Source organism: Chelonia mydas, chromosome 18, assembly GCF_015237465.2.
Source record: "Chelonia mydas isolate rCheMyd1 chromosome 18, rCheMyd1.pri.v2, whole genome shotgun sequence".
Lineage (NCBI taxonomy): Eukaryota > Metazoa > Chordata > Testudines > Cheloniidae > Chelonia > Chelonia mydas.
Genome location: NC_051258.2, coordinates 12,585,896 through 12,600,513, shown reverse-complemented (window position 1 = coordinate 12,600,513; position 14,618 = coordinate 12,585,896). Strand labels below are relative to the sequence as shown.

Below are 14,618 nucleotides of genomic sequence, written 5' to 3'. Positions count from 1 at the left end.
TTTTCAGTCCTTCAGGTTTGTGCTGTCAGATCTTCAGGGGAGTGAAAACAGCTGCCAGTCTCCTTGTCTAAAGGGAACAGAAACTATGGGACAGGCTATGATTTCGCTCTTCTCAAGAACATCTCAGAATACTCAAATCAGCACTTTAGGTAAGACACCTGCTTCATTTCTCCCTCTGTAATCTCAGAATTCATCATGCATGCATTAAATTAACCTCTACAAGTTTTACTAATTAAACCTCTTTGTACCTCTGTAGGATGTAGAACTGAAGGATCAGAATAGTGATTCCAAAAATAAACACTATAACTTACTGAGAAGAAAATGACATGAGACATATTATTATTCATTACTTACTACACAGTAAAATATTCCACCAATACACAACTCTGTTACGTAGTTACCTGAGGCATTCAACTCTTGATCCCATATTTAAAGCTGGCAAAGGACTTGTAGACACATTTCAAAGGTACTGAGCACCCAGCGATTCCCAAGCAGTTTGGGAATAACTTAGAAAGTCCAAAATTCAAAGATTTGAGGGGCCCATGCTCATAGGAAGGGACATGGTACTATTAGATGATGCCTCTAGATTAACTGAATTTGTATTTTACGTGATGTTGTAGCAGCAAACCTTAATATGGAGACAAAGGCCTTAACTGCACTGCGAATTTTAAGGAGTTCTGCCATTGCCATGTAGCACCAACACAGCTCCACTTTTGCAAGCAATGGTACAAGCAGAAGGGCATATTGCTGCATGAATTTTTACCACTGTATCATCCAGATCTTCTCAATGTACACAAAGCCTTTGACTCCTGATAATGTGCTGTTATAATAGCAAATTTAATTCCATCATCTGTTTGCCTAAGCATGGACTAACCCTACCAGGTACTCTCCTATGAGCATATTCCCTTCAAAGCTTTTTAGTATTTTAGTCCCAACCTGATTTGGACCATTTTTATATTTTGCAGCCCTCTCTTCAGAAGCTTCTATTCCTTTCCCACTAGAAAGTCAATCTCTATTGATGTGTATGCTAAATTTGCTACTGTATCTGGAAACAGGTATTTTGTATTATATATGTTGAGAGCACCATTCTACCCTGTGATACGTGGTATGCACTACTGTATATCTTGTAAATATGAATGTTTGCCCTTAAATATTAGTAGCTCTTTTCAGTTGCAATGGAGGATAAGCGTTTCAGTGAATTAAACATTGAAGTTTCACCTCTGGAGAACTGGATTAGAATCTCAATTTGGCTCACAAGTAGAAGTAGTTTAATGGTCTCATCCTAGTCTTTAGAAATCTACCTGGATCTGTACACATTAACAAAAGTACCACATTGTTATAAATCTCAGCTCAGAAGACAAGGATGTTGTGAGTCGGGATTGCGGAGCATTGTGTGGCTGTAATCAGTGCTATTAGTTTTATTAGTTCAAAAGCACTAAATTCACCTTTCAGAAATAATAATTAAAAGCTAATAAACAATATCTCAACTTACATTAACTCTACCCTGTACACAACTATCTACCCTTTTGATAAAGGATTCGGGCTTTAATTATTTTTGCTGCTTTACTGGATTTAAGAGATTCTAAACTCTTTCCCTGGTTTCTGCCATGGATACACACACCCCTATTAAATAGCCCTAAAACAAAACTGTGTTTACAATCCGAATTAATGGTGTTTGGGCACTCATCAGCTCAGGTGGTAGGCCATGTGAGTCAGGCAGTAATGAATTATAGCTGGTCTCATCGGATGCTCAAGAATCTGGGAGAAGTGCCATTTAAGAGAGGTTTTTATTCCAGTAATACATGGCTGGTATGAGTGACAAAATTCTGTTATGCCCTGTAATTTGTCTCTGTTCTCAATTGCCGTTGGATTTCAAAAGCTCAGCATTCACCTGAATGGAGCTTACTTCCCTTAGGTCACCATAAGCACAAAGTCCCTTTATCGTAATGAGAATTGGCAGGATTAGTGCAGAATAGCTAATTTGTAATGGGGTGGGGGGGTTATATAATGCCCCAGTCTCCCCATCCCTTAATATTTTAGTAAAGGTTTTAAAAAAACTTTAAAAAGCCCATCTCAAAAGAACAAAATAAAAATCTTAACTTGTACTGACATCCTAACCATATCTGTGGTTGCACCACTACTCTTGGAGGGTGGGAGGCAAAGAGGGGAGACACAGCATAGATAAAAAAGTTTATGGCATAGAAAGGGGTTATTTCAATACAGAAACTAGAGCTTTCCTCCAGCTGTTTAACTACACTGGTATCTATGGAAGCAAGGATGGGTTAAACCTAAATGAAGCCCAAATGGGCCAATATTTTGCTCCCCAAGTTGGCCTTCCATATAGTTTCTTCCTCACTCTCTTGCAATGGATTCCATTTCTCAACCAGTTCACCATCTCTTACATACCCACTTGATGTCTGATTTTTCAAATGTGCTGAGTACCCACAACTACAATGGAAGTCTTGGGGAGCTTGAGGTGTTCAGCGCATCTGAAAGTCAGATGTGGCTTCTCAGTGATTTGCTAGCTTCAGATTAAAAAAAGCCTAGCTCCTGGAGCCTGCCTTACTTCACCTCGTGACGCTTGTCTGGCTGTGGCTGTCACATAAATACTATGGATGTCTTGGACCAAATTCATTCCTAATATGATCCTGTAAAGTAAGTTACAGCAGAGATTAATTTAGCTCGGCATGTGCCCATGCCTGCAACAGGAGCTTGTCACCAGGTGGCCCCGATAAGGATTCCAGCTCTGAGGGAGTTAATGGGAAAAATACAGGCAACCATGATCGGCAGTCGCAGTTTTGCAATGGGTGGGCACCTTGCACCTCTCCTATGCCCTTGGCACCTTATTTACCTCCCCAGGGCTAGTGGGGTGAGTCATAGTTAGAGCAAAAGGGGACCACTCCTAAATCTGGCTCCCCCCTTCCTCCATTGCGCTGTGCCCCCGAAGATCCCAAATCGCATGGCTATAGTTCCCACCATCCCTTTTGATCTCCCCAAGAGTCCAACGCTGCTGCTTCTGCAGCCACTGCTCACCCCAGCCAGGCAGCGTTTGCCCCCAGGCATGGAGAGTTATCTGCAGAGCTTGCAAAGCACACTATGCACCACTGGGAGCCTTTCACCATCATCCAGTTGGCCACAACAAGTGAGACCAGCAGGGCCATGGCCAGCAACTAGGCGGGGAACTGCAGTGGAAAAACCACTAGGGCAGGCTCACTGGCAACTGTCCCTGGTCACGCTAGTGTGTGCAAGCGACTCATGCTCCTGGACAGGAGACGCAAACGGCTGCATGGAAGGGACTCGCACTTCCCTGGGGATGGCATTGACACTCGCATGGTCAAGTGATAGCCCTGCTGTACGCTACCCCTGAGAAATACACTGGGACAGCCAAGAACACAGACTCACTATCAGAGCCCACTTTTGAAAAAGTTGGCCAAGAAACTTGCCCAGGGCCACACAGCAAGCTGGAGGCACACTCTGGAACTCTGACTTTTTCATGCTGTACCCAAACCACTACACCACACTCAGAGATCGAGCAGCTCCAGTAGAGGAAGTTCCTATAACAGACTCAGCCTATGTGGGTCAGATTCTGCTCATGGTTATAAACTTGTAACTAGGGAACAGTTCCTTTTAAACCAATGGAGTTATTCTGGATTTACACCATTGTAGCTAAGAGCAGATCCTTTGTCTTTCATATTTAGTTTTTATATTCTCTTGTTGTGTGCATGGGATTTCCATTAAAATTTTGAGGGGAAAACAGGCCCCTCAATTGAGCAAAAGCCTGAAATTTTTATTCAGACAAAATGTTCACAAAATCATTGGAAGTATTGCACAAGTAAGGATAGAGTAAAAGCTGAATAAGAACTTCAAGATATATCCTTTAATTTGGAACCTCAAGCAGTGTTGCAGGAAAAAACCTGACAAGTCTGGAATTATGTATTTAAATTTTAGTGGCAAACTAGGCTTAATGTTGTGACTCCTTTTCCTCATTTTGAAAGGATATTTACTCAATTTATTCAATTTGCTTTACTTTCTGATATTGCTGTTAAACAGTAAGTCTAAATACTTTGAACTATTCATGAGGCTCCGGGAACATTGATTTTTTTTCTCTCTGTTTTCTTTTAATTTCAAAATGAAAATTTCTTAAATTATAGAAGATGAGAGCCAGGGAGCGGAATGGTAATATAAAGATTTTTAATAGATCAGTCTGAACGGAACAGTAGCAAAGAGAACAAGTAAACTGGTGATAACTTCACCTTCAGAGCTAAGAGGTTTCAGAGTAGCTCTTCTGCTTCCTGTGGTCAAATCGCAAAGCTGCCAGCTGAGGAATGTTGTCTGCTCTCAGTCTTGGTAGGAAGAGCTGATAAAGGTGACTTGAAAAGATTCTGTTCCTCATGATACAATTAATAGACATCATTGTCACTAGGTTCAGGTAAATTGGATTGTTCACTAGATGCTATATTTGTTTGTCCAAATGTAGTAATGTTTGAGCTGCCTTCTGTATTAAATAAGTGGTGATTCGGTATTTTTATACTTACCTGGGCCTCCATTACTGTAGTATCTGAGTGCCTCCCAAATATTTCAAAATAACAATATCTCTCTCTCTTCCTTCACAGTGTGTAATAGAATAATAGCTTATAGTTTGCCTGTTTGTATGTGTGCTGTGTTGTGTATCTTTCTGTGTGAATAACTTTTTGAAGAAAAGCTAACCTAAAGAAATGAATTTTGCATTTAGTTCTGGATGTGTTTGTTCTCATCTCTTGCAGAAGGATTCATAGTCGAGGTCCAATTCCTACAAAAGTTCTCAGAGTAGCAGCCGTGTTAGTCTGTATCCACAAAAAGAAAAGGAGGACTTGCGGCACCTTAGAGACTAACAAAGCTTATGCTCAAATAAATTTGTTAGTCTCTAAGGTGCCACAAGTACTCCTTTTCTTTTTACAAAAGTTCTGTTTCCCACACTCATGAACCTCTTCCTGTTGATCAATAGTTTAATTGTTTCACCTGAATATAGCTGTCATAGGAATTCACGGTCTCAGTCACAGAGAGAGAAGTGATCTCTCAGTACCTAAACCAGTCCTATGGAGGATTTTGAAAATCAGGACACAATCTGAAGCAGTTTCTGTATTCATTGGGAAGACTGGGAAAGTGAATGCTGGAGTGATGCATTCATGGCAGCTTGCGCAGCTAAGCAGATTGGCATTTTATACCAGTAAGAGCTTTTTTCAGGATGTGTGGTTCCACTCCTAACTATGAGTTGCAATAATCTAGTTCATAGATCATTAATGAATGGATCACCCTGGCCAGATCTATGATTGATAGGTGTAAAATCAGCATAATGGAGTGAAGAATCTGTCCCTAAGTTTCTTGAGAGTACTAATTTAGAGTAGTAGTTTTTGATAGAAAAGAATTACAGCCTAAAATACTATATACTGGTAATTGTGGACTGAAGCCAATATTTAATGAATGTGTTTAAAACACCCAGTGCTTCTGTTTTTTCTTGATTAGACTAATATTTACTAGCAATTCTGCCAAAAAATAAACACTGGGACCTTTAAACCTTAATTATACCATACATCACTGTTTTTTGAACCTTGGCCATCCACAAAACGTATTATCTTCACAGTGATTATGATAGGTTTCAGAGTAACAGCCGTGTTAGTCTGTATTCGCAAAAAGAAAAGGAGTACTTGTGGCACCTTAGAGACTAAACAATTTATTTGAGCATAAGCTTTCGTGAGCTACAGCTCACTTCATCGGATGCATCGGATGAAGTGAGCTGTAGCTCACAAAAGCTTATGCTCAAATAAATTGGTTAGTCTCTAAGGTGCCACAAGTACTCCTTTTCTTTTAGTGATTATGATGCAAGCTAATGCTGAGAGGAAAATGAGGAAGTTAGTGGGTCTCCCTCTGTCATTATAAAGTATGTTTTCTAGCCCTTCGGGTTGTGGAGAAAAGTGTATTGAAAACATTAATTGACTGCACCCTAATGGCTCAGAAAGCCAAATGCAAATAAAAGGACCAACACTGCAAAAGAATAAATCTCATCATTTTTGAGGGGCCTGATTTATGATTTTTGAATGCTGGGATGGCAGTGCTGCTATTATTCACCATATACACTGTACTCTTTACTAAAGCTCCCTTAGTACTGTCACATTGCTATCTATTACACACAAATCTCATGCTGCCTTCCCCCACTCTCTTCCTTCTATTTCCTTTGAAGCCCTGAGTATTCTCAACTGTATGTTTCCCATACTTAAGGCCCACACAAGAGTCCTCACCATCCTTCTTGTGGCATATAGCCACCTTTGCCCCATCCAATCTCTCTGGTTGCACCTTCTCTGTTACACCTTCTGGAGGTAGCAGAATTGCATCTGGTATTAACCTCCTAATATCAAAAATGGAGCATCATGTAAGAGATTGTAGAGCAAATATTGATGTTAGCATGACGGGTTGTTCATTTCTAATCAAACCATCTTCTACTTTATTTCGTAACTCTAAAGGAGCAGAAAACAACTTTTTTGTCCTCTCCCCTTACTGTAGTTTTTGGCTGTGACTCTGAAGTTCTCCATTTGGATCTGTGGCTTCAGGGAAATCATATGGAGAATCCAGATAACAAGACAGAGGTCGTTCTGCTGGCCTGTGGTTCTTTCAATCCAATCACCAACATGCATCTGAGGCTGTTTGAGCTGGCTAAAGACTACTTGCATGAAACAGGTGGGAGTAATAGCTTAGCTAATGCAAAATGTAGTGCTCTGAGATGTGTGTGGTTGTGTGTTTAGGTGAGTGCATTTGTGTGAGTATCTGCGATTGTTTTGCTATGACAGTGTCTATATTCGGATTTCGATTCACAAGATGTAGAGATGGGTATGAGTGTATGCATGATAATAAGTAACCTAAGACATAGAAGAATGTCCAGAGTTGCTGGGAATATAGCACAGTAATCGGTCATATCTGTGGCAGTGGCCTCTGTATCCCTGTCCCCTCTTGTGGACCAGTCTGTTGTAAGCGACCCCAACTCCTACGCCAATGTGTTTCTAAGCCTCCCTGGGTCTGAATAGTGACTGGTCACTGTTCCTGCCTCTGGGTATTTCACACAAGCTCCCAGAGGTAGACTCTGGGTCTGACTCCCTATTTGGTCAGTAGGATCCCACATTCTGGAACCAATGCCTCAACCTTCCTGAGCCCTCAGTTGCTAGGATATATTCCCCCAGAGTCCACCTGGTTGTTGTAGCCCAGTTTCTAATTAAAACCTTCAGGGTCAGTGTGGCAGGAGGTAGTCAAGGAACACAGACTTATCAGAGAAATACCGTAATCACAGACACTTAACTCTCTAGCCTTTTCAGGAGTAACAGATCTTTGAAAAACAACAACATCCTGAATGCACACCCCCTTCCCCCGCCCTAAATCTAATCTCATCCCTCCTGTGAGTCCTGGGTTTTGTCAGCATCCTTAAACTATGCATCTTTTGCTGCCTTCTTTTGACTGGTCATTTTGCATGTGCCAGTGGTCTGGCCCATTGTGGAGAAAAGCACCCCTCTTTTAAAAGGTTTCAGAGTAACAGCCGTGTTAGTCTGTATTCGCAAAAAGAAAAGGAGTACTTGTGGCACCTTAGCTCACAAAAGCTTATGCTCAAATAAATTTGTTAGTCTCTAAGGTGCCACAAGTACTCCTTTCCTCTTTTAAAACAATCTCTGTCTCCATGTTGTCTATGTGCTTCAGCTGGGTAAGTTTGGGACGACAGCTTCTCCCTTGTCATTCAGAGTCAATTACCCTAACAATAGAAAAAAACCATTATTCTACTAGGGAAGAGTCATTCAATGTTGATAACCCTTGATTGCTCTGTCATTGCTTCTCAGACATAGTTGTTCCACTAGGTGTCAAGCCCCTGCTACAAAATGGATGCTCCAATCCACAAAAACTGCAATACAACATGAAGGTCACACTTCAGAATAAAGATTACAATACAAAAGAGAGACCCAGAAACAAAATGGGGTCCACGAAACAAAATGGGGTCCACAAAACAAAAAGGAGTTCACAGTTTGACACAGACATATTGTCAATCTGTCACAGCCTCCTCTCCCCAAACCCTGGGACTATCACACCAGCTTTTTGTAGTCTGTGTCACCTACCCTTGGCAGCGTGATTCAAATTCTCTTTCAGAGCTGTGCTCCATACATCAGTCACAGGGCACAACACTTTTCCGGTTCCAGGGGATTGGCTAACAGGGCTTTGTGGGGAGATGGCATCCATCTTCTTTTAAAGACCATAATGACCATGCATATGAAGTACTTTATGTACAATACAGTGAAGTCGACATCTGCTCAGTCACTCCTTATGTTTTTGTGTGGGTGTGTTTGTCATGCAGGAAAATACAAAGTAATCAAAGGAATCATTTCCCCAGTGGGTGATGCATATAAGAAGAAAAGTTTGATCAGCGCCAATCACCGAGTAACCATGGCAAAGCTTGCTACAGAAAGCTCAGACTGGGTGGAAGTTGATGACTGGGAAAGCAGCCAGAATGAGTGGCTGGAGACACTCAAAGTTCTAAGGTATTGCGTAGCCATACACTGAAAAGACACGTATTCCTATAGTAGGATCAGGACAGGAATGGTTTAAATGGCTAAGGGTCAATTCTGCAACTCTTAATCACATGAATAGTCCCATGGAAGTCAAAGGGACTATTCATATGAGCAAGAGTTTTTCACATAAATAAGGGTCGTGGGATTAGCGCCGCGCCCCCCCCCCCCCCCAATGCCTATACGCTGAGACTCTGAACAGTTTAAAATTTCTAAGGGCATATCACTTACATACTTATTTTTGATGCCTTTTTAACACTGAAGAAAGTGAGGGATTCATAACGGTGACTAGAGCTGAGAGTAGAGTGGGCCCATGCTGCCCAAGCTTCCCTCACTGAGTTCTGCTGATGTACAATGCTGCTCTTCCGTACGTTTAAAAGTAGTGTGAGAACCTTAAAGGAATACCTATTTTTCAATCTTCCTTCACCCCCATGAAGCTTCTGTGTTTGCCCTTCTTCTCCATATGGTTTGTGTATTACTCTAACTCCGTCCAATTTCTTCCTTTGAAAAAATAAACTTCCTTAATTGCTGATGCTTCTAGCTCCAGCACCGTGGCAGTCACAGGACTCTGATCTCACAGCCCATGGTTGGGGCAGTTCTCAAGAGACCTCTGTGAAAAACTCAGGGTACTGCTGCAGGAGAAAGTGATGAAATATGATTCAGTAGGTGGTTCTCTTCCCTATGTTATCACACAAGTCTAATACTCTTTCAAAAATTATTTATTTTGTAGATACCATCATCAGAAACTTGCATCTTCTAATCCTGATAACAGTCTGCAGAGTGCTGTACCTCTAATAAAGCCAGGTCGAAAGAGAAAACAGGAAGCAAATAGATACCTTCCTGTTAAAAAGAATCAACTGAGTCCAGAAACAAAAGGTTGAGTATGTTTGCGAAATAAATCCCCATAGCAACCCACACTTATTTCCAGACCATGGTGATCTGCCATTGAGAAGCATTTTTCTGATATTCGATCTCAGTTCTGACCACCCTACTGAACAATGTAAAGAAAATAAAGCACCTAGATTTTATGGCGTGAACCAGTAGTCTCCTTCATAATAGTAGACTATCAGGGTGAAGTAATCAGGTCTTAGACTAATCCTTAAGATAACAGAAATATGAACTGGAAAAAAAACATTTAGTTTACTGAGATTTGTCACACTACAGCTGAAGTTAAGGAATTGTGGATCATAGGCTCTTTTTATTCAATGAGGGAAGGAAGAACAATAAGTCAGAAGTCCCTTGTGTATCCAGAAATGGAGCAAGGGGTTGTAATTTAAAACCCCATGAAAGTGGAGTAGCATGATTTAGAAATTCCAGCTAACGTCCAGATTGATTAATAAAATTACATCTTTGTAAGAAGTAATATTCATCTCTATTTAACCTGAGCACCTGCATGAACTAAGACCTAACAAGCTTGCCAGTTTCTTAGTACCTTGGGCCCACCCACACCTTTTGGTTTCAGCCAATAAGCCCCTTCCAACTTTCCACGATGGATTTTTTTTCCCCCAATGTGTTTTTTTGATCCCTTAAAAATAATTTGATATCTTAGTCTTCCCTGGCCAGAGTTTACTAACACCATCCACCCAGGACAGGCAGACACCTATCAAGCCAAACAAACTTCTGTTGGTGAAAGAGATAAGCTTTTGAGGTCCACAGAGGCGCTGGGGGGGGGGTAGGGATCTGATGGGGGGGCTGCCAGCTGTGGACAAAGCAGGTGGCCAAACGACGTTAGGGGAGCATTGCACAACTTTAAACAAGCATGTTCTGTAATGGAGCAGGGATGTAACATCGAAACAACATTAAGCGAGAGGACGTTAAGTGGGGAGTTACTGTATTTTCTAGTACTTTTTGCTCCCTTTGGAGACTTCTATGGATAGCCTAATAAATCTTATTATCAGGATGTTTTTTCTAATACACTGTCTGAATGTTCCTTTTCATGTTAATTTCATCCCATTACCTCAGTATACCCAGGATATGGAGAGGTAGCATATCATTGCTAAGTCAGCAAATACCAGCAGCTAAAACTCAATCTTTGTCCATTCCCTTTTTTTAGGTGTCCCACAGCTGAAGTTGCTCTGCGGAGCTGACATCTTGGAGTCCTTTGGAATCCCCAACTTGTGGAAGCTGGAAGACATCACTGAAATTGTGGCAAACCATGGCCTTGTCTGCATAACCAGAGCTGGAAACAATGCACAGAAATTTATCTATGAATCTGACACGCTATGGCAACACAAGAATAACATTCACCTGGTAGAAGAGTGGATCACCAATGACATCTCTTCCACCAAAATCCGAAGAGCACTGAGGAGAGGCCAGAGCGTCCGTTACCTGGTCCCTGATGCAGTCCGGGCTTACATTGAAAAACATAACCTGTATAGTCCAGAAAGTGAAGATAGGAATGCTGGGGTTATTCTGGCCCCTTTTCAGAAATATGCTAGGGGATGTAAGCAGGAACAGACACTGTAATCTAGCCTGTTGTTATGCTGTAAAAACCCTATGTTTTAATGTGGGAAGATGTTTAATCTGTTCCAGTAAATCAGGTCTGATTCTATAGCCCTTGTACGTATGTAAGTACCATTGAATTCAATGGGAGTTTTGCGCATATGGGGATTGAGCTTTTACAGCACAAGCCTTGTCTTTTAAAAAAATGAAGTATTTTTTACCTCAGGTTAACTAACATGTGTGAGCTATCCTGAGGTAAAGACACACTGAGGACAAGGCACTTAGTTTTACCATAAGATAAACTAGGAAAGATCAGCTCTGTTGACCTTACTAAGGGTATGTCTATACTGCCCACGTTACAGCGTGGCTGCAGCAGCACTGTGATGTGGCCAGTGTAGTCATGCTTTATCACTGGGGAAGAGCTCTCCTGGTGATAAAAAAAAAAAAAAAAAACCCACCCCAAACGAGTGGTGGTAGCTTTATCGCCCAGAGTGTGGCTCCTGGCGATAAACTGCTGTCTATACTGGCACTTTTCAGCGCCAAAACTTTTGTCACTCAGGGGTGTTTTTTTTTCACACCCATGAACAACTAAAGTTTTAGCTCTGAAAGGGGCAATGTAGACACAGCCCTAGTCTATCTCACAGTAAAACTAAGGGTAGGTCTACACAGCTGACATTAAAGCGCTGCCGCAGAAGTGCTTTAAAGTGGTCTGTAGTCAAGGCTCCAGCACTGGGAGAGAGCTCTTCCAGCGCTGTAATAAAACCACCTCTGTGAGGGGAATAGCTCCTCGCTCCCAGCGCTGTAGCACTTTCTACACTGCCACTTTACAGTGGTGAAACTTGCATCGCTCAGGGGTGTGTTTTTTCACCTCCCTGAGCGAAGAAAGTTTCAGCGCTGTAACTGGCAGTGTAGACAAGGCCTAAAGTAACTTGTCTTCACAGTGTTTTTACCTCAAGGATAGCTGAAACTCATTTGTTATCCTGAAGTTTAAGAATACACCTTTTTTAGCAGTGAAGACAAGGCCTTAGGAGCTTGATTCCTCCACTGTCCTTTACCTTGTCATTTACAACTGTGCAGATTGAGAGTAAAGTGGGTGCAAAGTGCTGCCAATCAGCCATGCTGCTGTTTTACACTCACTTTGCATATGAACAGCAACAAAAGATGCTAGGCAGTGGAGAAGCAGGCCATACAATTATGCATTTTAAAGGGGAACCATCAAGTACTACAGTTTCATATCCAAAACTGAGCATAATGAAATGAAACAAAAATGGGTTTTACAAACTCTGATGTTACAGATATCCTTGACTTTAAAAAAAAAATCAAAAGTTTTTGTTTTGAACATGTCCCTACATTGGTGTGAACCCAAATACAACAGTAGGGCTCTGGCTACACTAGAGAACTTAAAGGAGCAATCTAGCTGTGCTCCTGTAAGCTCTCTAGTGTAGCTGCTCTTAGCCGATGGGAGAGAGCTCTTCCATTGGGATAATTACTCCAGCCCCCATGTACAGCGGTAGCTATGTCAGTGGGAGAAGCTTTCCCATCGACATAGCACTGTCCACACCAGCGCTTAAGTTGGCATAAGTTGTGTCACTCGAGGAGTAGCTAATTCAGACCCCTGAATGACCTAATTTATGTCAATTTAAGATTTAGTGTACCTATAGGCCAGGAACTAGTGCATTAGAACCAGAAAGTGAAATTGACTAGAAACAGAAAGCAAAATTGACCTATTTAGTTTTGCTGTTCAAACTGAATGACCTGTAAAGTGATAAACAACACAAACGTTTTGAACACTTCATTGTGTTATAACAAAAGACAAAGTCATTTCAAGGCAAAGTTACACTTTCTTCCACTGTTGTGTTTTAACCAAAAGCTTGGGAATGTCTGCTCATGAAAATGAAAAAAAAAATTGTTACAGTTCTTCTATCACTGATACATAGTAACTAGCATACTCCAAAATCTGGAGTATATAATAGTCTGATTCATTTTTAATACTATATTGTTCCTGCTGTAACTACAGCATAAAGCAAAGAACAATAAGAAAGATGCAAATCACATGCTAGAATAATTTTACATTTTAGCACCAGCAGCATAGTCAGAGCTGAGTCGTTTAAATGAGGAGCAGGATGAGGCTGGGTTGGGTTTATATATAAATGCAGTGAATAACTTTATTTCTGTTTCCCTGCCAGGGGTCTTGGGCTTTGAAAAATACTTGATGTTAATCAGGAGCGGGAAATGATATAATAATTGCCTTACTCTAAGGTCAACATTATTCTTCATGAAAGGACAGATCAGCTTCAGAAACTGGGCCCAGCCACTGGTTTAATGGCTAAAGGTTAAGAACAGTGTCATTGTGATTCTTATTCAACTGGGCCCTTTCTTCGGAATGAGGAATAAGATTTGTGAGACATTTGATTTCTGAGCCAGAATTTCTGTGACTGGAGGGGAGGAGGGGTAAGGAGAGACTAGGGTTCCAATGTAGTCTAGATATGTCATTTTTCTTTCTCAGAAGTCTGGTTCTGAAGTGAGCATAGCAAATTGGGTGTGTAAGTTAGAACAACACTATAAATGTCATGCTGGTGAATTCTACACTCCTGTCTCTTCATTTTGTGTGTGAATTAAGTGCCTTATCAAAAGTTCCAGGGCTCGAAGAGCTATTATTTAGATAGTATGAGAAAACTGTTGAACTGCATCCTCCACACAGTGGTCTGTCATACTGACCAGATCAGATATGCTATCAGAACATGAGATTCTCAGTGCTCTGGACAAGGTGAGCAATGCATGGCATCTCCACATGTGCACAAAAATGCTGGAATTAATGTATGCTTTAGAGCCTCTGTGTGCTGCTAGTACCAGTCTGCAACCATTGGTTTCTTCAGAGCATCTATATTAAAAAAAAATCTTTGTGATAAGGTGAGGCCATTACCTTAAAGTACACTTCTGGCTCTGAAAAGTGACTGAAATTGCCACTAAGATGTTCCATGTTTATTTCTTCTCAGTGATTTCCAGATCAAATGTGATCTGTTTATAATTAAAAATGTTTTTTCTCACTGGGAGCTTGGACTCACCTTGGACTTTGACAGTCAAGCTAGGTTCTTTCTAGCTCACACATTATCATTGGTAATAAAGATACTGTAGGCCAAATCAGTGACATCTGGGCAGTCTCACTGCCTTAAATGCGCTAACAGATTGAAACTTTAGTAAACAATTCTACTGATAATGCCCAGGAAAGAACAGAATTCACCTCTCTCTCTCAGCTATGTTGGTTCTACAGGGCTGGCAGGAGTAAAAAGCAATAAAGATTTATTTTAGTAATTAAAGTTATCTGATGTGACCCTGAATACACAAGCAGAACAGATCTTTTCTGTGAGAGAGTGCTGTTTATATAGTTACTTTTCAGAGTAGAATTGTACTTTATTAAGTCTGAGATTTACTTTGTGAATCATGATGCTGGTGTGTTTTGGTATACTTTATTTGTATAATTCAAGAGAAGGATTGTGCACTAACCAGGATGTTCTGTAGTGGCCTGGTCTACACATGTTATATTTTGCTGGTCTTTAGTGCAGTTATGTGTAATAGGTGTTTCAATAAAAAATTTGGTGATAA

General features: G+C 41.0%; 1 protein-coding gene across 3 annotated transcripts in view; it reads left to right on the top strand.

Annotated features, from left to right (window-relative positions):
* The window catches only part of NMNAT1 (nicotinamide nucleotide adenylyltransferase 1), a 26,281-nt gene extending 11,663 nt beyond the window's left edge, over positions 1-14,618 (top strand). For 2 of the 3 annotated variants that reach the window (XM_007053719.4, XM_043531598.1), the window contains 4 exons: positions 6,538-6,711; positions 8,363-8,546; positions 9,304-9,449; positions 10,627-14,618. In XM_007053719.4, the coding sequence (XP_007053781.2) occupies positions 6,594-6,711; positions 8,363-8,546; positions 9,304-9,449; positions 10,627-11,039 (861 nt within the window). In that variant the 5' untranslated portion in view covers positions 6,538-6,593 and the 3' untranslated portion in view covers positions 11,040-14,618. Of the gene's footprint in view, positions 1-25; positions 150-6,537; positions 6,712-8,362; positions 8,547-9,303; positions 9,450-10,626 lie in introns of those variants that run through there. The other variant, XM_043531596.1, reaches the window with a different exon arrangement.